This window comes from Melitaea cinxia, chromosome 5, assembly GCF_905220565.1.
Source record: "Melitaea cinxia chromosome 5, ilMelCinx1.1, whole genome shotgun sequence".
Lineage (NCBI taxonomy): Eukaryota > Metazoa > Arthropoda > Insecta > Lepidoptera > Nymphalidae > Melitaea > Melitaea cinxia.
Genome location: NC_059398.1, coordinates 18064801 through 18092105, shown reverse-complemented (window position 1 = coordinate 18092105; position 27305 = coordinate 18064801). Strand labels below are relative to the sequence as shown.

The 27305-nt window shown below is 42.6% G+C and overlaps 1 protein-coding gene across 1 annotated transcript; it reads right to left on the bottom strand.

Moving 5' to 3' along the window:
* Window positions 1–3227: 3227 nt before the first annotated feature.
* LOC123653907 lies at window positions 3228–26744 on the bottom strand. The gene is made up of 9 exons (XM_045589884.1): window positions 26536–26744; window positions 25545–25777; window positions 25043–25146; window positions 11106–11259; window positions 10476–10646; window positions 9131–9831; window positions 8481–8778; window positions 7867–8020; window positions 3228–3580 (listed from the first exon to the last, which is right to left on the bottom strand). The coding sequence occupies exons 1-9, from the start codon at window positions 26742–26744 to the stop codon at window positions 3547–3549; spliced, it is 2058 nt and encodes a 685-aa protein (XP_045445840.1). The 3' UTR covers window positions 3228–3546.
* Window positions 26745–27305: the final 561 nt, after the last annotated feature.

Here is a 27305-nt window from a genome sequence, read left to right as displayed (position 1 = left end):
CACCCACCGTTAAATACTCACCTGTATTATGTATGTAAAATAAAATATCAATTTTCGGACAACATCAGCGTTTTTATTAAACAATTAAAAATTCACAATTCAAATAGTATCGAATATATTTTCTAGCAGCCACGTAATGTCATTTGCGATTAGTTTTGTTCTGTGACTACACTAAGTGGCCGTTAGAAATACACCATAGACAATGGTAACGCCTCTAAACAGTCTACAGACAATCGTTTAAAATTAACCGTAGAGTATAGATTACTGTAAACATGTACATAGACAATAATTAATGACTAAACGGAAAATTCTATAATAAAATCATGTTATAATTGCAACGAAAACAAATGATATTACTATAAAATATATTTACATAAATCGTTACAAACTAATCTTAACTTTCCGTGTTCTAAGAAGAGTTGAAAATGATCTCTATTGTCATAATGTTATCTGGTAAACCGCGACTCATTTGCATAACAATAACTATTTATTAGAATATGAACGCTGTACAAGTAGTAAAGGTCGTTTAGTCGTACTGAATAAATTAAATTGCAATGTATGTGGCGGGTTTTTTGTTAAAATGTCATTTCCAATTTTACGTTGAAGTAACAAAATGAAAGTAAAGTTTTGATAACTTGCGTCGAAATTCCAATATGCTATTGACAATTGAAAAAAAAAAAAACTAAAGATTTAGAGACAGCGAAATAAACAGATTTTGAACATTATAACTTTTACACAGAATAACTTTTACATTAGTTTTAACTGTAAATCAACTATAATATTATTGTGACCTAATTAATGTAAATAATCAAAAGGCTTAAATTTAGAAAAATAAATTGAACTATCTTACAAATTGTCGTCGTATGAAATAAAATGCAATTTCTTTGCAATATATGTACAGTAGGGAAAATGCAAATTCACGAATCTTTTTAAATTAGGCATACTTGAAAGTGGAAAGAAGCCACCAGAAGAAGACTAATTATTATAGATATTTTTGAGGGTATTTACACATTTTTTTTAATCATCTCCTACGAAACAGTATATATTGCTCGTGTCTCTTCGCTTTATAACCGCTATTATTTCACACGACCACAGGCAGTCAGTCCATATTTATACATAAATGGTATAAATTTAGCACATTAGAAGCTTCGACAAAATGGATTTTGTTAGTGCAATCACGCTAATTAATAATCTATTAGTTGATATTGTTGAGTGGTTTTTCCCCTTTTCCTACACGGGGAAAGAAGCCAATGCCCAGCAGTGGGATATTACAGGCTGATGCGAACGATGGGCGGGTCGTCAGGGCAAGTCAATAAAGTCTGCTTTTCTATTATTTTAGGAAAAACTAATTTTATCTTTAAAGAGTGTTTGAGCCTGGTTAGTGGACAAAAAATCTAACTGTGGCTAATTTTTTCAGCTACCATTCTGTGCTAATCGGAAAAATGTCTTCTAAAAGAGAAAAGTCGGAAGCAAATTAATAAATTAAATTCATCCATAATGTTTGGTCATCATCGCCAAAGCATATTGTGAGCAACGGGATATGAATGTTATATTAACGTACTTTAACGACGCCGAATTGGCAAAACACCAGAAAAATTGATTGATATTTTGTAGGCACCAAATGTGTTTGATTTGCTAGGAATGACTTTACATATGGACTTTTTTCTTTATAAGAAAACTATTTAAAAATTATTGACTGTACGAGGGGATATCACACATATTGACATTAAGCTGTTTTTCTGCTTCATTAAGTAACAGTGTTGTATTATAGTCCATTTTTCAGTAAACCTTCAAACCTAAAAAGATTATTTTTAATTCCTAGCTGTTAGAACCAGGGATAGAAACAATTTCAACCAAGATGACCTACCCGCCGAAATCCGTGCCCGAGAACCAAGCGGGGTTTCCATAATAAACATGATAGTCACTACAAGCAAAATTCAATATATATACAAACGATAACCCTTTTAAATTAGGAAACAGCGCAATAACACACCAAAAAGGCTTTATTACCATATCACACTATGAAATAATAATACCTGAAAAATTTTCAATTGAAAAAAAAAAAAAATAGTAAAGGAGGGTAGTATAGTATTTTCCTACATAACTGACATAATTATGTTTTACATAAACTCCTTACTCAAACAGCGTACAGTCTGATCTAGTAAGCAGGTACCGTAACCTATCACCTGTAACACAATCTACCCTAACCCTATCTAATAGTTCTGGCTACCTTACTCCGAAACATTGTTATGTTACCTGACCCTACCTACCTGAAATCAGTTTTATTTAGCTGTGATCTTCTGTAACCTTGAGGTACTTCCCCAAGTCGGGCAGCTAAGTTTTTCAGTAGAACCTACGTCCCTTATGATTACAGCTTTACATTAATTACAATTATTTCATTTAAACAAAAACGTATACTTTATTACATGAAGATTCAAAATTACTATTTAAATCGACCAAATAAATTCATTTTTTTATTTAAATTGACTAAACGTTCGACTTAATAGTATGCCACATATTATTGCAGTGTACTACTAGCTGCCCGGCAAACTTCGTAACGGCTTTATTTCGTGTTTATATCGATTTTAGAAGTAAAAATTCTTAACGCACGCTTGACTTTGTGAGTAAGCTGGTGAATGCGTGACGAGAGCGTTACGAAAAGTGTGATCGGCCGAGGCGAACGAAACTTGAGAGGGATATATAAGTTAGATAGAGCTAAAGAAGTTTCACATCTGCCGAGCGTGAATTGCACAGACACACACTTTTTTTTACATTATTATGACAAAAAATAAGAGTTCTAATTTTTTTAATAACCAATTCAATTCCAATACAATCCAAATTCCTTGGCACAAAATTTGACACTTTTAAATTTCCAAAAAAAATAATTGGCAGCTATAGACTGCAGCTAGGAGTGAAAACTTACAACTATTAGTATTTAAATTTGGAATTTCATGTTTGAATTAAAAATTATCAACATCAATCGTGTCGGTGACGCAACGCACGAGATTTCACCCAGTCCAAAAAGCATTTAATGCACACAGCACACGGCAGCTGCGCGTGCGTCATTAGCGAGTTTTCATTTCAAAAAAACTTTAAACAAAAAAGATGACAAGCAAAATCAAAAAAAAAAATAAACATACAACATAGTGTGACATGATCTTATAGCCAAAAGTAACTTTTAATATTACATTGATGACTAATAAAATATCTTTTTAAAAAACCTTCACTACGTTCGCTTATTTAATAACTCCGATGAGTCTTAACCACGCTATAATGAACATACATTTTATTATCAATAAACTCGAAACTAACACCTCGTGTTGTCTCTTTCTAACATAGATAACTCCATGATAGTGAAAGAGACGACACGTTTATCGCTGGAGTTTACTAATAACAGACAATATATAAGTATTAATCAGTCCTTACGATTCCTTCCGAGCGGGCTTTGCATACACAAAAGCCCCATCCTCCCCGACCGGTACGAGATAAAATAACTATATTATTATGACACATAATGGTCGGTTTATTCATACGATTGTGGTGTACTTAGAACTCGAAACAGCGACCCAGGTTCACGAATCTGGAAATTGAGAAATGATTATGGTGTAATAGTTTTCAAACAGACAAAGGGCAGTTTGTAACGAGCATATTTACTTGTCGTTAGAATGGTACGGATATTGAGCGCTCGGCGACAGCGAGGATCGCTTTGCGCGCCGTTCAAAGGTCGCAAACAACAAATAAGTTTGTTTAAGATACATAGTATAAAATCAAGTCGCCGTCTGTATGCTTAGATCTTTAAAACTACGCAATGAATTTTGATGCGGTTTTCTTTAGTAAATAAGAGTGATTCCAGAGGAAGGTTTATATGTATAATACATGTATAATATAGTAGAGGAACACTGATAGTTTTAGATGTTTCTAATGTAATGTCGTTAATAAACAAATTTTTTTTGCGCTTACATTGCAAATATTTATTTTGTACTTTATATTTATAAAATTAAAATAAAATGCAAGGAGTATTTTATATAGAACGGACGCGGAGCACGTAGAATTTCGTTCATTGACCCCTCATCTTTGGTCTTTGTCGCTCGCGTATAAACATATTGCCGTTGCGCTCACACAGGTGTAGTGATAGCCGTATTCACAGTTTGTCAACCTTTTTACTTTTTTTTACCAAAGTTAAGTCACAAGATTCATCGTTTTTCATTTTTAATTTAAGTGAAAAGTTAACAATACTTATATTAAATGCGAATGTGTGTTTATTGGTGTCTTTTTAACCGACTTCCAAAAAAGGAGGAGGTTCTCAATTCGACTGTATTTTTTTTTTTTTTTTTTTTTTTTTTTTTTTTTTTTTTTTTTTTTTTTATGTATGTTACATCAGAACTTTTGACCAGGTAGACCGATTTCGACAAATTTTGTTTTAATCGAAAGGTGGTGTGTGCCAATTGGTCCCATTTAAATTTATTTGAGATCTAACAACTACTTTTCGAATTATATCTAATAATGCGTTTTTACTTGACGCTTTTTTCGTCGACCTACGTTGTATTATAGCGCATAACTTTTTACTGGGTGTACCGATTTTCATAATTTTTAATTTAATCGAAAGCTGATGTTTATCATGTGGTCACATATAAATTTTATCGAGATCTGATAACTACTTTTTGAGTAATCTTTGATAAAGCGTAGTTGCTTGACTATTTTTTCGTCGATCTACGTTGTATTACTTGTCGATGTAATTGAAGTCGGTTTTTTTTCGTTTGCGAGCAAACACAATTATTTCACACAGCAACAGATCTAAGATTTTTTTGCATATACAAAGTATAGTCACCAAATTGTACACATAGTAATATATACACTAACTTTTATTTATATATATGTATATATACTTATAAGTTATGTATAAGTTATTTTCTATGATTAAACAAAAAATATTTTATTCTGTGACTAGACCGATCCACGGAGAGACAGCGTAGACTTAGTGTAATGTGCAAACAACGAGTTCTAAGACATTCCAAATTCTAAACTCTACCGATTTTTTAAAGCTTCGTACTTTATATAAAATTTTGAGAACCACTGGCAGTAAGCAAAAAGGTCATTGTACGAAATTCTTCGTGCTCCGCTTCCGTGCTATAATAATTAAATATCTTTATCCATAAAACGTTTGCAACAAGTTGAAGAATCTCGATATCTGTGCACGCGTGCGGTTCGGTACGTGTTTACGAATGTGTGTTACGTCGTGTGTACGTCGTTGTCAATGAGGCGGGTAGTGTGTGCGTGCTCGCGTGTGGCCGCCGGTGCGTGTGTACGTACTTCTTGAGCGCGTGCGGCAGCGGCAGCTCGCGCACGGCCTGCTTCATGAGCAGCGACAGGCGCACGCGGCGCGCGTGTGTGAGTCAGTGAGGCGGGTGGTGTGTGCGTGCTCGCGCGTGGCCGCCGGTGCGTGTGTACGTACTTCTTGAGCGCGTGCGGCAGCGGCAGCTCGCGCACGGCCTGCTTCATGAGCAGCGACAGGCGCACGCGGCGCGCGTGTGTGAGTCAGTGAGGCGGGTGGTGTGTGCGTGCTCGCGCGTGGCCGCCGGTGCGTGTGTACGTACTTCTTGAGCGCGTGCGGCAGCGGCAGCTCGCGCACGGCCTGCTTCATGAGCAGCGACAGGCGCACGCGGCGCGCGTGTGTGAGTCAGTGAGGCGGGTGGTGTGTGCGTGCTCGCGCATGGCCGCCGGTGCGTGTGTACGTACTTCTTGAGCGCGTGCGGCAGCGGCAGCTCGCGCACGGCCTGCTTCATGAGCAGCGACAGGCGCACGCGGCGCGCGTGTGTGAGTCAGTGAGGCGGGTGGTGTGTGCGTGCTCGCGCGTGGCCGCCGGTGCGTGTGTACGTACTTCTTGAGCGCGTGCGGCAGCGGCAGCTCGCGCACGGCCTGCTTCATGAGCAGCGACAGGCGCACGCGGCGCGCGTGTGTGAGTCAGTGAGGCGGGTGGTGTGTGCGTGCTCGTGCGTGGCCGCCGGTGCGTGTGTACGTACTTCTTGAGCGCGTGCGGCAGCGGCAGCTCGCGCACGGCCTGCTTCATGAGCAGCGACAGGCGCACGCGGCGCGCGTGTGTGAGTCAGTGAGGCGGGTGGTGTGTGCGTGCTCGCGCGTGGCCGCCGGTGCGTGTGTACGTACTTCTTGAGCGCGTGCGGCAGCGGCAGCTCGCGCACGGCCTGCTTCATGAGCAGCGACAGGCGCACGCGGCGCGCGTGTGTGAGTCAGTGAGGCGGGTGGTGTGTGCGTGCTCGCGCGTGGCCGCCGGTGCGTGTGTACGTACTTCTTGAGCGCGTGCGGCAGCGGCAGCTCGCGCACGGCCTGCTTCATGAGCAGCGACAGGCGCACGCGGCGCGCGTGTGTGAGTCAGTGAGGCGGGTGGTGTGTGCGTGCTCGCGCGTGGCCGCCGGTGCGTGTGTACGTACTTCTTGAGCGCGTGCGGCAGCGGCAGCTCGCGCACGGCCTGCTTCATGAGCAGCGACAGGCGCACGCGGCGCGCGTGTGTGAGTCAGTGAGGCGGGTGGTGTGTGCGTGCTCGCGCGTGGCCGCCGGTGCGTGTGTACGTACTTCTTGAGCGCGTGCGGCAGCGGCAGCTCGCGCACGGCCTGCTTCATGAGCAGCGACAGGCGCACGCGGCGCGCGTGTGTGAGTCAGTGAGGCGGGTGGTGTGTGCGTGCTCGCGCGTGGCCGCCGGTGCGTGTGTACGTACTTCTTGAGCGCGTGCGGCAGCGGCAGCTCGCGCACGGCCTGCTTCATGAGCAGCGACAGGCGCACGCGGCGCGCGTGTGTGAGTCAGTGAGGCGGGTGGTGTGTGCGTGCTCGCGCGTGGCCGCCGGTGCGTGTGTACGTACTTCTTGAGCGCGTGCGGCAGCGGCAGCTCGCGCACGGCCTGCTTCATGAGCAGCGACAGGCGCACGCGGCGCGCGTGTGTGAGTCAGTGAGGCGGGTGGTGTGTGCGTGCTCGCGCGTGGCCGCCGGTGCGTGTGTACGTACTTCTTGAGCGCGTGCGGCAGCGGCAGCTCGCGCACGGCCTGCTTCATGAGCAGCGACAGGCGCACGCGGCGCGCGTGTGTGAGTCAGTGAGGCGGGTGGTGTGTGCGTGCTCGCGCGTGGCCGCCGGTGCGTGTGTACGTACTTCTTGAGCGCGTGCGGCAGCGGCAGCTCGCGCACGGCCTGCTTCATGAGCAGCGACAGGCGCACGCGGCGCGCGTGTGTGAGTCAGTGAGGCGGGTGGTGTGTGCGTGCTCGCGCGTGGCCGCCGGTGCGTGTGTACGTACTTCTTGAGCGCGTGCGGCAGCGGCAGCTCGCGCACGGCCTGCTTCATGAGCAGCGACAGGCGCACGCGGCGCGCGTGTGTGAGTCAGTGAGGCGGGTGGTGTGTGCGTGCTCGCGCGTGGCCGCCGGTGCGTGTGTACGTACTTCTTGAGCGCGTGCGGCAGCGGCAGCTCGCGCACGGCCTGCTTCATGAGCAGCGACAGGCGCACGCGGCGCGCGTGTGTGAGTCAGTGAGGCGGGTGGTGTGTGCGTGCTCGCGCGTGGCCGCCGGTGCGTGTGTACGTACTTCTTGAGCGCGTGCGGCAGCGGCAGCTCGCGCACGGCCTGCTTCATGAGCAGCGACAGGCGCACGCGGCGCGCGTGTGTGAGTCAGTGAGGCGGGTGGTGTGTGCGTGCTCGCGCGTGGCCGCCGGTGCGTGTGTACGTACTTCTTGAGCGCGTGCGGCAGCGGCAGCTCGCGCACGGCCTGCTTCATGAGCAGCGACAGGCGCACGCGGCGCGCGTGTGTGAGTCAGTGAGGCGGGTGGTGTGTGCGTGCTCGCGCGTGGCCGCCGGTGCGTGTGTACGTACTTCTTGAGCGCGTGCGGCAGCGGCAGCTCGCGCACGGCCTGCTTCATGAGCAGCGACAGGCGCACGCGGCGCGCGTCCCCGCCGCGCGCCACGCGCCGCCGCCGCCGCGCCGCGTGCGCGCGCAGCTCCGGGCACTCCTCCTCCGAGCGCGCACCTGCCGCACGAACATTGCGTTACTACATCTTGTTACATCACTACATCGGTACAGACGACACCGCCTCCTACCAATCGGGGTAAGCTTTCGATGTCGAGCTCGATTAAATTGTGCATAGGTATAAATATGGGTACTTGGTGAAATTTACTTCATATTTAATTTTCATCTAGGAAGACGAGACAACCACAAAGTAATACGATTCTAAACTTAAAACATAAATCTAGAATAAAAACGAGTGTGCTTTAGACCACACGACTTAAGTAAAACTTCTTTAACAATAGGCCTGCACTGTGTCTTAGATACACGAAAAATAACTGGCTATGAGAGAAAGAGAAAAAAATGTGTGCACGCCTCACCCACCTCTTTCTCTTGCTCCGTTCGCCTCACCCGATCACACACCTTTTGGTTAAACAAAAATAACCACGTAACTTGAAATTATCATTATTAAAAGTACACTCACTGTTTAGAGACGCCGCATCATCTGTGGTAGTGTAAGACTGATCACTGTCTGACTCAGTCTTGGATTTGTCCGGAGACGAGCTGCTCGGCGTAGCCTCTTCTCCTATCCCGCTGTCCAGCTTCTGTCTCTTGGCCTTGCTCTTTGTATTCTCTGTGTCATCCTCGCTAACCTCCAGGGTGTCCGACTGGTTCTCGTCCCAGTCCATCTGAGATGTGCTGGCCTCCTGGGCCGCTATCTTTGCACCCAAGTCGATTTCAACTTCTGATGGTACACCCGGAGGTACCGTGCCTTTGGTTTCCTGCAAGGATGTTATTTACAGAATAAGATTATTACAGGATAATTTTTGGTAGACGACAATGTTAATAAAAATAAAAATAAAAAATATGCTAGAAAATAGAAATAGCAATTCAAGTCATTTTGGCTGATGATGCTGTGTTAACTTTGTATGGACACAGTAACTTTGTGAGAAGATCTAGCTAAGGAACTAAATTTTCAGACAAACAAATTCATGTTTGATGTCTCATTTTATTGCTCTTCCAAATTGGAATCCAACTACAAAGTGATAAGGACACGTATAACTTGCTTCCAAAAATGCGCATTACATACAACAAGATAAAATGAACTATAAACACATTTGCAAATAAACTAACCTTGCTAGAATTTGCATTATTATCCTTAGATGAGGACTGTTCGGACCTCTCGGTGGATTCTCCGCTCGCCCTCTGTGAGCCCTTACTGGACGTGGAGGGCTCGTCCGGCCGGTAGGACAGGAGCTCCCGACAGGGCGGGAAGAGTTCTAGATCGTCGGGCCCGTCGCCTCGCGTCCGCCTCTGACGCTTACTTTGACGACTGTCTTCTTTGCCTTTACTCTCGCGCCTCGGCCGCCTGTCGTCTTCCGAATCTCTGCTGACTCGAGAGGCTCTGTTTGGTTTGTCTGAACCTCGCTCATGCTTGTTCTCTGTGTCCCTCTCGTACTGGTCCTCGTCTCGTGAGCTGTCTAGTCTCTCGTCACGCGAATCTGTCTCAGACCTTTCGTCCCGTGACTCCGTCTCAGACCTATCACCCCTCGATTCGATCTCCGACCTATCGCCTCGTGAGTCTCTGTCGTCTCTATTGTCCCGAGAGTCCGTCTCTGATCTGTCAGTTCGTGAGTCTCTCTCCGGTCTGTCGTTGTCGTCGTCGTTGTCGTCGTTGTCTTCGTCTTCAGAATCGGAGGGCGTGTCCTCAACACGGTCGAAGCGCAACGCGCCAGCCACCCGGTTGTGTCCCATGCTGATGACGAGGCTCAGCAGTGCGTTCATTTCGTTCGCACCGTTCTCGCTGTCCAGATCGTGGAGTACGTTCAATCCCTCTGCGAATGAAACGAACGCATAAAAGTTACTTTCTGGGGCAAAATTAAAAAAAGTAATTTATTGTACATATACAACTTATATATGTATATGTACAAACCAACTCTGCATTTTCGTGAACAGTGGCCTAGGCGATACAATGTCTGTCTGACACTGTCTAAATCGTCTACAATAGGCGGACTAAGGCCAATGATATACAACTTGGTCGGCAAAAAAAGCGTATAGTTCATCTGGTGTAAGCGATTACCGTAACTTATAGACGTTTTAAACACCAAAAGCATCGCAAGCGCGTTGCCGACCCTATTCTACTGGGCGGCCCCAGGAGCTTTGGCCACCTTAGATGTACAGTATGGAAACACAACACTGATAGGAAGCAGTTTTATATTTTAGCTGTGATCTTCTGTAAGGTCGATGTTCTTTCGTAATTATGCAGCTCTAGATTTTGAGCAGGATATTCCCTGCTGTGCCTTACTTTAGTTACTCAGACCGAGTTGTGAGTGTGCGCAGCTCGTGGTGAGCGGTACTCACCGACGGCGCCGCCCGGCTCGATGGGGATGCAGATGCGGCGCGGGCAGGCGGCGGGCGGCGGCGCGCGCGGCGCCTCGCGCAGCTCGGGGTGAGTGTGTCGAGTGCGAGCGGTACTCACCGACGGCGCCGCCCGGCTCGATGGGGATGCAGATGCGGCGCGGGCAGGCGGCGGGCGGCGGCGCGCGCGGCGCCTCGCGCAGCTCGGGGTGCCGCCGCAGCACGCCGCCGCGCATGGCCGTGCGCACCACCGCGCGCGCCAGCAGCTGCAGTCGCACCGGGGTCTGCTTGTCTGCGCGCCACGCAAACAAAAATATTATATTGTCTATTTTCACCTACCGCCGATCCACGCATATAAGATCAATGATAAAAAACAACGGAGACCCAATTTTTGTACTACACGCTTTACATCAGTGGTTCGTAGCCTTAGTGATGAGAAACCATTTTTCAAAATTAATATTTTACCACGAACTGTTACTGTTTTTTGGGAAAGTATGGAGTACTTAGTCACACTTCAGCCTGTAATATCCCACTACTGAGCTTAATCCACCACGCTGAGTACTTAGTACATATAGCCTAACGCTATTCTACTTCGGATGCTTCCAGGGACCACCAGAGGTCCGCGGACCACTGGTTAAGAACCACTGCTATAATTTGGGTCTTCAACAAGAGTTATGTCGTATATTCAATATGCGGCTCAGAGCTGTACGAAACCAATCACATCAGTGGGCTATATTAATTCTCATCTCACCAAGCGTTAGCAGTTGGGCACTCTCTTCGCGGCTGGGTGCGCGTAGAGTCGCGAACGATACGTTGAGCATGTTGCGCGTCACCCACTGGTTCTCGCCCACGCGCCGCACGTGTTGCAGCGTGTCGTTCAACGGCATCACCAGGATCCCTCCCACCTGATCGACAGACATTACCTTCTTAACACATAAAATTTCAGTGGATGGAGTGGAGTAGCGGATTCGCTACTACAAAAATGGCAATATCAAGGGTTTATTGCCAGGCCTTTGCAGATGACGTGGTCCTCATGTTCTCTCCCCACCACACTAGCGTCTTATAATCTCAAGCTGAATTCATCCTTACTGTCTTTTAGGATTGGGGCACCCTTAATAATTTGAGCTTCGCGCTGCACAAAACCAAAGCAACGCTACTTACAAAACAGCTCAAATATGACCCACTCATAATCCATATATCCGGCACCCAGCTGGGTTTTCTAAACAAAATCAAATTGCTAAGCTTAACCATAGACTATAAACTGATCATTAATGCATTTGTGTCTGGTATATGTAAAAAGCCGCAGACATATATAAGCAACTGGCACATGCGGTGAGGGTTTCGTGGGGTCTGAATGGAGTGATAGTGAGGACTACAAATGTGGCGGTAATAGAGCCTATAGTTCTCTATGAGGCCGCCGCATGGTCTCCGGCAGCCGAAAATCTGATGACTATAAAACAGTTAAACTCGCTTTAGAGAGGTTTCGCTATGAAGTTTGACAAAGCGTACAGAACTTTTATTTCTGACATCGACCCCGAGTCCTCTCAGGCCTATTAATAACCCCTTGATGCGTATGGGTCTTGGGTCGTATTGATTAATGCGTATTTTAGATTTAGTACTAGCGAATGGTTCTAAATGGATAAAAGTAAGCAAAACAGATGATGCTTTGGTATCAATAGATCGCCATCATCCGCCTTTAAATTTTAATATTAATTTAAAAACTCATTGTGATAATTATATTAGATCTTCCCGTACACCATTTTTGAACTTTTTCTTGTGTGATTTTGACGGTGTATCCAATGAATTAGATGACATAGGCTGATTATCCGCATTTAATAATGCATCCTCGGTGGACGAAAAAGTAGATATTTTCTATCAGACCTAATAATAATACCTATAATAATGCCTATTATTTATAAATATACACCTATGCGTAAGCCCCGAGATAGCCACTATCCCATATTATTTTCGGTTCCATTATTGAGGGCACTCAGGGAGAAGGCAAAATATCACTGTAAAAGCAAGAAATATAATAATTCAATGGATAAATACTCTTATGAGATACTGCGTGAACGATGCGCAGTAATGATAAAAGATCTTTATACAAATTTAAAAAAGCGTGTCTCTGAATGTATTCGTGGTTGACCCTTCCTATTTTTGAATCTTCTTTAAGCATCAACGCAAAAATAGCGATAATTTTATTCCAAATGAAATGTTTCTCAAAGATTTCGTAGCCATAGGAGGTAAAAGTATATGCAATGCCTTCGCTAAATATTTTGAATCGATCTATACTTGCCCTAGTGACTGTCAATTGGAAGATTATCCCATCCCTCCCCCTGTGCACGATATTTCTAATATGCCATTAAGTGCTGGTCAGTTGTCAGAGGGAGAAGTTTTTGAGCATCTTTGTAATTTGCATCCATGCAAAGGAGCCGGGCCAGATCTCCTTTCTCCATTATGTCTAAAAAAATGCGCTCGTCAATTAGCTATGCCACTTACCCTTATATATTATCATTCGTTGTACTCAGGTATTTTCCCCACCAGATGGAAAGCTGCTTATGTTACACCGGTCTACAAATCAGGGAACTCTAAGGATATTACAAATTATCGTCTAATATCCCTTTTGTCAGTAAGTGGTAAAGTTTTGGAAAGTATAGTTCAAAAGCGAATTTACTCTCACATTGCTCCATTCTTCATCATAGGCCTTTACGTCTATTCCAGACGATTTAAACGGTGTCTGAAGAGCATTTCTTCTGATGGCTGTACAAGCCGATACGGGAGCGGCAGATTCTACCACACACCGAACAAGGAAAAGATGACAAAAGACTTTAGCGGGTAGGTGTGAAGTGATAACAACGTTTGAAAATCTCTGCTAAAACTTTTAGTGTTATAATTTGGTTATAATAGTAATTTGAACTTTTTTCATGAATTTTTATCGCGTTTAAATAATACCACTCACCTGCGAGCAATCTCCTTTAAATTCTACTATATTCCTATTTAAGATATATTGCTATGGATTCAGTGACCACTAAGTTATCAGCGATGACGAAAATGTTCCATGAACGGATGAACGAGTTTCAACAGGAATTGGAAAGAAATTCACCACGGTTAACTTCCTCTTCATTGGCATCTGATTTTAATACTTTCAAGACATTCATCCTGACTGCTCTCTCTGAGCTTCAGTGCCAAGTTGAGCTCCTGAGTAGAATCATGGATCGTCAGGAAATGAAAACACGGCGCAAGATGTTACTTTTTCATGGAGTACCCGAAGACAAATCTGAGAACGTTTCAGCTCGCATCACCAGTCTCGTCGCTGAAAATCTCAACCTACCGAACTTCTCTAGTACTAGTATTAAGTCATCATACCGGCTTGGTCGATCCACAGGCAAGAAACCTAGGCCTATAGTCGTAAAATTTAGTGAGGTGGCTATTCGAGATAAGGTATGGTTTGCAAAAACAAGGTTGAAGGGAACTGGAATTACGGAGTCTGAATTTTTAACCAAACAGCGGCATGACGCTTTCCTGGCGGCTCGAGAGCGTTTTGGAGTCAGTAAGTGCTGGACACGCGATGGCTGCATTTTTATTCTCGCTCCGGACGGATCGCGCAACAGAGCTGAATGTTTATCTGATCTGGATGATATTCCTGATTTTACACCTACAACACTGGCCAGGTCATCACCTCAAACCATCGCTACTACACCAAAAACCACGGAATGCAGAGGAGTTGCGTCTCGTTCGAAGAGGCCAGTTAGAAATAAATAAGCTACCTGTGAATGTTGTCAGCTTGTTTGCGGCTATTCTGTCTCGGGGCCCAGGGTCCCCGCTGTTGTGCACTATTTAACAAATTTCTGTTTTCACTTTACATGTTTTTTACTTTTTTTTTATAACATACTTTTTCATATTTATATAACTATACTTTGTTTTGGTTTTGTTTTCATTTATTGTTTTGTGACATTTTGGTGGGTATATATTTATAAAGTTTTTGTGTATCTACCCACGTGTAAGTTAGTTGTTACAATTTGTTGTAAGGTAGGATAATGATTAAAGTTGCTCAGCGATAGTGTCATGTTTTTTTTGTTATTATATTATCTGTAGCACAGGACTGTTTTTTTTTAGATTAAGTTACTAAACATTTTTTTTTCTTTACTACAAATATTTTTTAGTATTTCATTTTGTGATTTCGATTTGTTGTTTTTTTTTTAATCACTTTCATCGTTAGTGTTTTTTTTGTTATATAGATAAGATCTGTAGCATAGTACTGTGTATTTTATTTAGATTAAACAAACAATTTTTTTTTTTTTTACTATAAATATTTTTTTTCTGTTTCTTTTTGTGATTTGGATTTGTTGTTTTTTATCACTCGTCTATTATAATGGTTATTGTATCTTTTTTATGAAAGTACTATTTTCATATTCTTGCGGCTGGCGGGTGAAGTTGTATGGTATATTGTAACAACACTTATTATTATATTATTGTCATTATTATTACATTATACATATATTTTACGTTTACTGCTTCTGCTTTAATAAATTTTGATCTTTATTTAGTTAATATTTATATTAATTACGACCTTATATTGTTCATTCACAAGTATTATAACTGCACATCACATTTATATAAAGATGTCTTTTATAAACAATATCGATGATCTTGTATCATTATCATCGAATTCAGAAGATAGTAGTGACGATAGTTACTATAGTATTCCTAGCCTAAGTGACAATCTAAATTCTATTTTTTCAGATTGCCAAAAAAATTTTAATGTAGTACATATCAACGCACAGAGTATTCCTGCTCACTTTCCAGATTTCTTGTCTACCTTTAGCAACAATAGTAATATTCAGGCTATTCTAATTTCTGAATCTTGGCTTAGGCCTTGTCTGTCTTCTATTTCTTTTTCTCTAACGGGTTTTCACCTAATCCGCAATGACCGCGTTGGTCGGTCAGGCGGAGGCGTTGAGATCTACCTTCGGTCACACATTCCTTACAATATTATTGACTTTTCGCAACCTCAGACTGGTGGTGGAGCTGAACATCTTTTTATTGAGGTAGGTTTTTCACATACCAAACTGCTTCTCGGTGTTTTTTATAGTCCATGTGTTTCTGTTGACTATTTCACGTCCTTTGAAATATTGTTACAAAACATTACTCCTTCATACAGCCACACAGTGATCATGGGCGATTTTAACACCTGCTTGTTAAAAAATGACCACCGGTCCTCCCGTCTTAATTCTGTTGTCAAAGCAGTGGATTTGCATATTTTACCTTTGTCTGCTACTCATATTTTTCCTAACTGTTCTCCTTCACTGTTAGACTTAATTATTGTCTCTTCAACTGACCATGTTACTAAACACGGTCAAATGTCATCTGAGGCATTTTCCTATCACGACCTACTATATCTATCCTATAAACTTAGGCCTCCTAAAACAAAAACAAAAATTCTTTTGCAGCGAAATTTTGGTGGGATAAATTTTGAACGTCTGCAAGAGGATGCATTAAAAATTGATTGGTCTCCGGTGTATTGTGCAAGCACAATTGACAATCAAGTAGCTATTTTTGTTTCACTACTGACCCAGCTATATGATGTCCATGCACCTGTTCGGCCCGTAAAAATAAAGCATCTCCCTGCACCGTGGATTTCACCTGAAATTAAGAAATTGCAGGAGAAAAAGAACCGAGCTAAGGCAAAATATAGAAAAGATCCTAGTGAAGCCAACAGAGTAAATTATGTGAAGGTTCGCAACCGATGCAATAAATCTTGTAGAGATGCAAAACGAAGATTTATCTATAAATCTGTCTCACAGAAAGATTCTAGTAAAGTCTGGAATTTTCTCAAATCGCTAGGAGTTGGTAAAACTCGTCGGATTGATTCCCAAAACTTTGATCTTAATGCACTAAATCACCATTTTTCCTCTTCGACTGCAATTGATAGTACAACCAAACTAAATACAAAAAACCAGCTTTCTTTTTTGCCAATCCCTGATACTCCTGCTTTCTTCTTTGGTCGGTTTAGTGAAAGTGAAGTTAAGAGAAACATTCTCGCGATTAAGTCCAATTCGATTGGATCGGATAGCATTAGTCGTGCTATGATTATCCCTCTTATTGATATCCTATGTCCCATTATAACATTTATTTTTAATTTCTCCATCTCCACTAGTTCTTTCCCGTCAGCATGGAAAGATGCCGATGTAATTCCACTTCCTAAAAAAAGTAATCCCTGTTCTATATCCGAGTTCCGTCCTATTTCCATTCTACCATTTCTCTCTAAAGCTCTTGAGCGTCTCATACATCAGCAACTTAGCCGTTATCTTTTTAGATATAATCTCGTCAATCCTTTTCAATCCGGTTTTCGTCCAGGTCATAGTACGACTACTGCACTAATCAAAATCACTGATGACATCCGATCTAATATGGACAATCAGAAGGTTACGGTGTTGACACTGCTAGATTTTAGTAATGCGTTCAATACCGTGGACTTTGACTTGTTAATCGATACACTGCGTACCTTTAACATATCTCCCAAAGCTATTGACTGGTTTACTGACTATTTGCAGGGTCGTCGGCAGCGAGTTAGAGCTAATGACTCCTTTTCCAATTGGGTCGAGATCAGTGCTGGTGTACCTCAAGGTGGCATACTGTCTCCTCTTTTATTCTCTATCTTTATTAACTCGGTCACTAACGTTATATCTTCAAATTATCATCTCTACGCTGACGATCTGCAAATTTACACCCACTGTACCATTACAGAATTACCAGAGGCTGTTTCTCGTATTAACGAAGACCTACTAGCCATTTCTAAATGGAGTCAATCTTTTGGCTTAACAATGAATCCAAGAAAAACACAAGCTATCATTATTGGAAGCTCTAAACTTATTCCTCGCTTAAATAAGACACAATTATCCCCTGTAATTTTTAACGGTGTTGAAATTCCATATAGCGAAAAAGTGACAAATTTGGGAATCATATTTGATCAAAACCTCTCGTGGTGTCCACAGATTTGTGAGATAAGTCGAAAAGTTTTTTCTGCTGTGGGATCCCTTCGCATGCTACAAAATTTCCTTCCTACGTCCACCAAAATTGCGCTCGTACATAGTCTTCTCTTACCTATCTATGACTATGCTGACACTTGCTATCTTGACATAACCGAGGAGCAATTGAATAAGCTTGAGCGCATTCAAAATTTATGTATCCGATTCATATTTGGTCTCCGCAAATATGATCACATTTCCAATTTTCGCAAAAAACTCAAGTGGCTCCCAATTCGCCTTCGCAGGAATACTCACATTCTCAGGCTATTATACTGCATTATGTTTAATCCGGCAACTCCATCTTACCTAAAAGAGCGGTTTAAATATCTAACTGATTTACATGAACGTAGTTTACGGTCGAACAACAATCTACTTCTTGAAATTCCTTCTCATTCCTCTACTTTCTACACCAAATCCTTCACCGTACAAGCTGCTCGACTTTGGAATTCTTTGCCCTTGTGGATTAGACGTTCTCAATCCCTTCCTATTTTTAAGAAATCCGTTAAACTACACTTTCTTAAAATGGGTGGGAATTAATCCTTTGCTTTTGGTTTCCAGTCTTATGATTGTCTTCTTCTGTCACTATTAATTTTGTTTAAAAACTTCTTAGTTATCTAGTATGAACTTTGTGTGTATGTGTGTGTATGAATGTGTGTCTGTGTGTATGTGTGTGTTTGTATGTATGTAAACAAACTATCTATTTTAGTATGTATGTTTATTTATTGAGTTGCTTTCTATTATTTTTTATAAAATTATACTCTACACCTACACCGTCAATATATCATCTCCTTTGCCCTAAGGTTGCCTGGAAGAGATTGCTCTTAAGCAATAAGGCCGACTTTTGTACATTTTTGTTTCTACAAATTATTGCTAATGTTGCTTGCTTATTTTATTTGTATGGTGTACAATAAAGTGTTAAATAAATAATAAATAAATAAAGATGTGCTAGTGTCACCGATGTCGCTGTTCTGGTGTTTTTTGTTTCTCCTGTCCGATAAGAGTCCAAACCAGGCTTCATCGTGATGTTGTTGACCATCCTTCACGCTCTTACGCCATTGGACTCTGTTCTCGGCTAACTTTTCCCAGCTGTTGTGATTTATGTTAAAAGCGACCATATCGCGCTTGGCGCAGTCTTTAAAACGGAGCAAAGGCCTCCCAACATCCCTCCTTGCGTTCGCAACTGCGCCAAGCATGATCTGCCGCGGAAGTCGAGAGGGGTCCATCCGGCGTACATGCCCCAACCAACGCAGCCGACGCTGTTTTAGCATGGCAGTTAGACTGGGCATCCGCGCTATTTGTAGAACCCTCTCGTTGGTCGCTCTGTCTTTCCAACTTATACCCAGGATGTTCCGTAGGCAGCGCATATAAAAAGTGTTAATCTGACGTTCTTGCTTCGCATAGGACGTCCACGCCTCCGCTCCGTACAAGAGCGTGCGCAAAACACAGGCCTGAAATACTATCATCTTGGTCCTGTTGGTAAGATGTTTGTTGTTCCACACTCTTGTACTGAGCCGCCCGAACGTAGTCGCCGCTTTTCCGATGCGAGTATTGATCTCTGCTTCTAGAGAGAGATTGCACGAGACAGTCGATCCCAGGTAGCAGAACCTATCAACCACTTGTAAAGCAGTGCTATCCAGCATTAATGCAGGTATTTCTGCACTGCCTTGCGCTAGAACCACAGTTTTTTTGGGTTTTATGGACATGGAAAACAAAGTGCATGCTTTGGAAAATTTGTCCATGATTGTTTGAAGCTCGAGAACTGAGTTTGCCACAAAAGCTGCATCATCGGCAAATAACAAAGAGTCAACGAAAAGATCATGACGCTTTCGTTTAGCTTGAAGCAGTGAGATGTTGAATAGCTTTCCGTCTACTCTTGTATGAAGGTGGATACCCTGTTGGCTATCGCCGAAAGCAGTTCTTAGGATAATCGAAAAGAATATACCAAACAGGGTAGGAGCCAACACGCAGCCCTGACGGACACCCCTACGCATTTCGAACTGATCAGACGTTTGGCCATCAAAAACTACAGCGCCCTTCATATCCTCGTGAAAGGATTGAACAAGGCTCAAGAGTTTTTGTGGACACCCAATGCATTTCAGTGCAGTATAAAGACCTTCCCTGCTGACGGTATCGAAGGCCTTATTTAAGTCAACAAACGCCACGTACAATGGCGTTTTCTGCTCTCTGCACTTCTCCTGTAATTGGCGAAGGGAGAAAATCATATCGACTGTGGAACGCCGGGGGCGAAAACCACACTGTGCCTCAGGATATACGCGATTTGCAAGTTTTTGGAGCTTTCCTAATATTACACGTCCAAATAGCTTGCCGACTGTGCTCAAAAGGGAAATGCCACGGTAGGAGTTGCAATCGCCGCGATCCCCTTTCCCTTTGTATAGTGTGATGATGTTGGCATCACGCATATCCCGAGGCACGCACCCCGCCTCCCAGCACTTACACAGCAGACTGTGCAGAATAGGTGAACGCACTTAAGTTTAAGTATTTCTGCTTGGGTTCCATCACTACCAGGACTCTTACCGCACTTAAGCTGCTTTACAGCAATGTGGTATTCCCTTATAGTAGGTAGGTCGTCTAATTGACTCCAAGTATCCAGTTTAGGCATGCTCTGAACAGCCTCCGGTTCGATGCTGACTGGAGTTGCATAGAGAGTGGTGAAGTGTTCTACCCAACGTTCCATTTGACGATGACGATCTGTTATAACAGAGCCATCAGCTTCTTTAAGGGGAGCTGTCTTTTTGGAAACTAGGCCGATGGCCTGTTTTATACCAGAGTACACACCGCTGAAGTTTCCTGAGTCTTCACACGCTTGGATGTTGTGGCAAATATTGGTCCAATAGACATTCGCAAAGTGGCGTGTGCTGCGCTGAAGAGCTGCTTTAGAAATTGTAAGCTCTTCGCGCGTCTTTGGATTAGGATTCAGACGGTGAGCAAGAGCAGCGTCGCGTTTAGAGTCAAGCAAGGGTGAAAGTTGCTCTATATTTTCAGTGAACCAGTCTTGAGATTTAGCTCTCTGATAGCCGAAAGCTTTGGCAGCTGTTTCCGTGAGAAGAGTTCTGACATTACTCCATTCGTCTTCGACGGTCGCATTTACATCCCAAGTTTCAGTCTCCTTACGTACCAAATCCTCAAAATCACGAATCAAATCGTCATGCCTAGTTTTAGGAAGGTCTAATTTCTTCTTACCAGGTGGTTTGGACGAATGAATCTTTTTATGGATCAGGGCTACACGTGTTACTACTAGGGAATGATCAGTGTCACATTCAGCGCTGTGGAATGTACGCGTGTGAATGGTTTCACGGAGGTCTTTTCTTCTGGTGAGGACTAGGTCTAGCTGGTGCCAGTGACCAGAGCGAGGGTGCTTCCAGGACACCCTACGCATAGGCTTACCCTTGAAGAAAGTATTGGTCACACACAGCAATTGGCTCGAGCAGAACTCAAGTAAACGTTGTCCGTTCTCGTTGAGTTTTCCAATGCCGTGGGGACCCACACAATCGGGCCAAGCAGAGCTGTCCTGGCCGACCCGGGCGTTAAAGTCACCCAAGATGTAAAGCCTGTCACTAGAACTTACGCCACGTACCGTCTCAGTGAGTTGGTCGTAAAATTGGTCTTTGGCTTCGTCAGGTGAAACTAGTGTTGGGGCATATGCGGAAAAAGTAACAAAGCCGCAGTTGCTTCGCATCCACAACACCATAATGCGCTCCGAAATTCCTCGAGGAGTTTCGATTGCGGAAAGGAGATCATTGCGGATTGCGAAACCAACGCCATGCTCACGTGCGGCAGCAGAGTCCTTTCCCTTCCAGAAAAATGTATATGAGGCCTCGCGTATTGAGCCTTCGTCCGGTAATCTGGTCTCTTGCAGTGCGGAAACCGCTATGTTGAGTCTTTTGAGCTCGACATCGATTAAGGCAGTTTTGCGCAGGTCGTCAGCGCCATTTGAGCTTCCATTGGTGTCCGGGAAGCCTGTCCTCATCGTACGGACATTCCATGTCGATAAACGCATGAAAAGTGGGTTTTTGGTGTGTATTTTTAATTGCTGCTTAGATCCAGGTGTGGTTGGTAACGACGTGAACTTTCTAGATTTACTAGTGCTTCCTACACCCTAAAGAAGCAAATCCACGACGAGGCGGATCGGTACCTAATTGGCCGGGGGCTGCCCGGTTTAAGCGGGCGGTAACCGATCAATGGGTCTTCGATGAACCCTCCCACTGACGAGAGTGACCCCTGGCGCCCGCACTTGACGCCTATTATATGCGGACTTATAACCGGTCACTGCCACTCCCCGTGTTGTTTTCCACGCAGCAGCGCTGTCGTGGGCAGAGTGACCTCTCCACAGACACTGCGTCGCCTGGGACACAGATTAAGGAAAACGCAGGGTTGCCCAAGACCCACGCCCACCCTCTCGACCTAGCTGACTTAATCCGCAGGAACGGCAAGCCGATACGTGCGGAGCCAGTTCGGTTGCAGGAATCAGCTGCGAGAACGCCTAACGGAGACTCCTTCCGGGTTTAATAACGGAATTTTCCATTTCCTGGATGGTGAATAACTACGCAAACTAGAAGGTCTAGTTTGAGTTCCCTTAGTCGCCTTTTACGACTCCCTGGGAAGAAATGGGGTGGTACTATTCTTTTGAACCGGAAACCACACGGCCCCATTCTTAGACAACAACCAACATGGTTTTCGCCCTGGCAAAACTACGACTTGTAACTTAGTTAGCTATATTTCCGATATCGCAGAAATAGTGGATTCAGCTGGTGAGGTACATGCAATCTATACTGATTTCCGCAAAGCGTTTGACTTGGTCAACCTTAAACTCCTCATGTTGAAAATTGAGTACATGGAAATTCACGGTTCTTTACTTCGTTGGTGCGAGTCCTATTTAGAGAATCGGTCACAACTCGTTGCTGTAAATGGCTGTAAGTCTTACGATACAGGTAGCATTCGGTGTCCCAAAGGGTTCCCATCTTGGTCCCATTCTCTTTTTAATTTTTATTAACGACTTAACACATTGTTTACATTCTAAAATGAAACTGTTTGCTGACGATTTAAAGGTTTACAGAGCTATTGACTGCCAGCATGATATACGTGCACTACAGAGTGACATAGATGCCATTAATTCCTGGTGCATCAGAAATGGCATGTCCTTAAACATTGATAAATTCACAAGGAAGAGAAACTGGTTTACCTGCGTGTACAAAATAAACAATATAGAACTTACTGAAGTTGACTGTATCAAGGATCTTGGCGTAGCTATAGAATCAACTTTAAGTTTTCGCAAACATATTGAGAACGTAACGACCAAAGCTTCTAAGTTGTCGGGGCTAGTTTACAGACAGATGAAAATGTTCAATAACTCCAATTTATCGATACTAGTTTTTAACTGTACTGTCCGTAACCTTCTTGAATATTGTAGTGTTGTGTGGAGCCCGAGTTATCAAGTTCATTCCGATAGAATTGAAAAAATCCAAAAGCGATTCCCTTTCCATCTAGCTTACGGAGACTTCAAGTGTAAAAAATTGTTTACATATGAGGCTCGTTTTTCTTACTATAAAATGGTAACGCTAAAGGACCGTAGGCGGATCGCGGATATCGTTTTCCTGTCTAAACTTCTGAAAGGGTTAATCGATGCACCTGAATTGATTGAACGCCTTAAATTGCTTGTTCCTCGTAAGGGTTGCCGCTTACATAACCGTAAGACATTTAGTTTGCCCAGAGTAAAAAGTAATCTTGGTAGACACAAACACACAACTGCACAGAATGCAGTTTTTCGCAATTGGAAAGAGAGACGTAATAGATATCTTCTGTGATAGTATACCGTTAAAAATAAGCTGTGTAATGAGCTACGTGTTTAAATTGTATATTGCTTTACAGTATTTTAGGTTTCTATTGTAATGAATTTTCCCTTTTTTATATCGAAATGTTTAATTTGTTTTTCTTTTATTATTTGAACTGCATGTGTTTCAGTATTTTATATTCCTAACTTTTGATTTTGCACTATTGTTAAGTTATCTGTTTTGATTTTAGTTTAGTTTTTTTTTTTGTGTGTAATGCATGCTATGTCCACATCTAGTAGACTCAATTGTACATACATACTTAACACTTTGTCCTTTACTTTATATGTCTATCATTACAGCCTATACAGTCCACTGTTGGACATAGGCCTCCACAAGTTTACGCCAAAAATAACGTGAACTCATGTGTGTCATGTTTTTTTTTTTTTTTTTTTATTAGTCCACAAAACTGACTACAATTGTTTAATATAGACATATAATCATGTAATGATTGTAGTCAGTTTTGTGGACTAATAAAAAAAAAAATAAGATTTATGCGTTAGACTTACGGGCGGTGAGTGGCTCAACCTACCTAATCGTGCCGTTGCAAGGCAAAGTGATGCCACTCTTCGAATGGCGTGCGGAGTCCACATTTGCGCAAGTATGTTCGATACTCACAGATCTCAGCGGGGAAGGTCAAGATGGTGGCTCTCAAAAGATTAGCGTGAATGCCACGTGAATTCTCATGGCATCCACGCTAATCTTTCGAGTCCTTCAGCTTTGTTAAAGGCGATATAGCAAAGTACTGAGGATTCTTAGTGGCGTCGGAAAGGCACGAGATCATAGAATACGATGCCAGGGGGGAAGAGCTAAGCTTTCTGAAAGCGCAGGTTAAACCATTGTTCCCACCTGCAAGGCCTGTTCTCAATGAGCCTCCACTAAACGAGCCCAAGCGCCTTCTACTTAAAATAGTGGCATAGAGGTCAGACGCCACCACTTCTGTGACCAATATAAATAAAGAGCAAGTTCCAGATACCCGTTTGGGGGCATTGCAAAATTTATTCATACATTGGTCTCTCCAATATAAGCGACGTCTATTTTGCTTTAACTAAGGCCCTTACCTTCGACATTAAGGGCATTGACCATTCAGGGAAACCAGTTAAGACGAAAACTCCCCAAACCAGGGCCAATAGGGTGCCCCCCTAGTGATCCCTCCCAGACTAGGACCGCCCTTGAACACGCTAGACCATGCTGTAAACGCATTGTTTTAATTCCTGGCCATAGCTAATCGAGAAGTCAACTTGACAACCTGCAAAAAGATCCTGTAGGCCTACCAGCAAGGTAGCGAAAAGCTACTTATAGTGCAGCTCGATGAAGCAGAGGCGGCCATATATTATAACGATTCGTAACAGATTATCAAAGGACATATGTCAGGAAAATATATGGAATAGTGGCACAGGCGGTTTTCTTGGCTACGGTTGACGCTACAGGAGGAGAAGACACATTACTGAAACTTTTAACTGTGAAAAACGACCCAGTTTTGGCGGTTGCAAAGTGCACGAGAGTAATGCTGGATGGGTCTCGTGGGCTGGCAGTTGCGAAAGACGACACACATAGTCGAGAACTTCAATGATAATGTAGAAGTAGTGGTTACCACGATGGTCGAAACTGCCAAAGATCTTAAAGAGAAACTAACCCGCCGTTTTGGCGACAAATCCAGGTCTAGGCTGCGCACTATGGCCACCATTTCGGTAAATGGGTTTAAAGAGGGCATGAAAATTACCAACCAAATATATTCTTCACTAATAATTATAAGTCATCGTTGTTTACTCATAAAAGTATTTGTATAGAAAAGAATATGATTGATTACACACCTTTATAAGCCTTTTGAAGTAATTCTCATACTCCTCTGTGCAAGCAGCGCCGCAGTACACTCGGTCATAACAACCGGACAATGGACTCAGGCACAGCCCGTTACCTGGACGAAATTTACTATTATTACAATAGTACCAACATTTGAATGTATATTTTAAAACTTATCAAAATAATATTTAAAAAGTAAACTCCTACTTATTTAGCTTGAATATATATTTTATTTTAATTTATACTAAATTCAAATAAATTTTTTTGTGTTCTTGGTGTGTATAACAGACAAAAGTTTGTTTTTTTTAATACAATGTACATTTTTTCACAGTTAGTTTAGAATAAAAACAACATATTTTTTTTGTTATTTTAAATATCTAAAACTTAAAATGTGTGTTTAAACTTGTTAGCATATGCTTAAGTAAATGTTATGACTTTTTTCATTTTAAGATCTAACAAAAAGGTACTATTTGATACATATAAATTACTAATAACAGTAGATCTCATACTCACCAAGATAAAACCTTGGTTCACAAAAGTCAAAATCGTCCAGAACAGGAGAGTTTTCAATGAACTGGCTCAATTTCTTCACTGCATACTCATATACAGCTGGATGCACCTCCACACCGTGGCTAATGCCAGATGTACCAAGGATGAGGCCGGCCATGGTGCTGAGGTATCCCGTCCCAGAGCCGATGTTCAGGAAGGACAGGCCGGGTTTCAGCTCTAACCCCTCCATCACCTCACTATTGGGTAATGGAATTCACTTAGATATAGAATAATAACATTCCAAGTCTAAGTGGGGTCAGTCCCCTGAATGTGACAGTACCCTGGTTCCAAAAAAAATTCTTCATAGTTACAATTTATTGTCTCTGTGTTATATCAGTAAAATAAATCCAAAAGTTTATTGTTTTTTTTTTATATTAACTTCTATAAATTGTATCCATCAACAAATAAACACTCATCATCATCATCATTTCAGCCTATTACAGTCCACTGCTGGACATAGGCCTCCACAAGTTTGCACCAAAAGTGGCGTGAACTCATGTGTTTTGCCCATAGTCACCACGCTGGGCAGGCGGGTTGGTGACCGCAGGGCTGGCTTTGTCGCACCGAAGACGCTGCTGCCCGTCTTCGTCCTGTGTATTTCAAAGCCAGTGGTTTGATGGTTATCCCGCCATCGGTCGGCTTTTTAAGTTTCGAGGTAGTAGTGGAACTGTGTAACACTGCTTTATGTTTATTTACAGTCAATTATCTACATACTTAGTAAATGAAATATTAATCATACTATAAATAATATAACTGATAAAATTGTACATCATAACAATAATATTATTCTTTATCGAGTACATCAATATATTCTTCATTAAACAATATGTTTTAATGTTTTATCTTATTATGTTACCTATAATGTGGCAACTGTGAACCATAACATAGAAATCGTTAGCAGATAAACTCTTAAATAGTAAAACAAGACCTTTTAAATGATGTATGGTAGTCTCACCTATAAATACAAGGCGATGACAAATGCAGAGGTCCATTCCGCCAGGCGAGGTCCTTGTACGCCTCGTCCCGTGCCTCCGGCGTCATGTACTCAGCTCGGTCCAGCGCCCGGAGGACCCTCTCCACTTGTTTTGTGCGGATATAATTCCCGCTCATCAAATTGTCGATTAACTCATTGTTGTCGCGGCCGGAACTCACGGCACCACCCATTTTATTTATATTATTGTTGAAATCACTATCGATTAATAAATTGTTTAGCTGATACGATTTGTGACGTCAAAATTGTTTTTCAACATGTCTTTTGCAAAATACGAACAAACACTGATAGCATAGCTAGTATTAAATAAAACCACTAAATGCCTACTCACAAACCACGTATCATTATTTTCAGGAGGAGACGGTTTTTAATGAATGAAGAATACAAAAGATATATTTATAATGTAATTCGTAGAGTGCAAGATGAAATCTAAATCAATTAGAAATTCTAATAGCAAAATTAAGGTAGAATAAGAACCATAGATAATTACTCTATTTTTAATATTATTAAATAAGTATAACAGATAAGGTCATTTATTTCTTATCAATTGTTATGAACATTGATTGACTGTTGTAGCCTGGATTCGTACATATTTTTAATTAATATCACGTTTTTAATTACTGATATTTAAGATTTTTCCACAGTATAATATGAAATGTACTTGAAAAAGTTTTTTTTTTGTATTTAACCAACGTGGCTCTCGTGATGATTCGACATAATTCTATAATCTATGG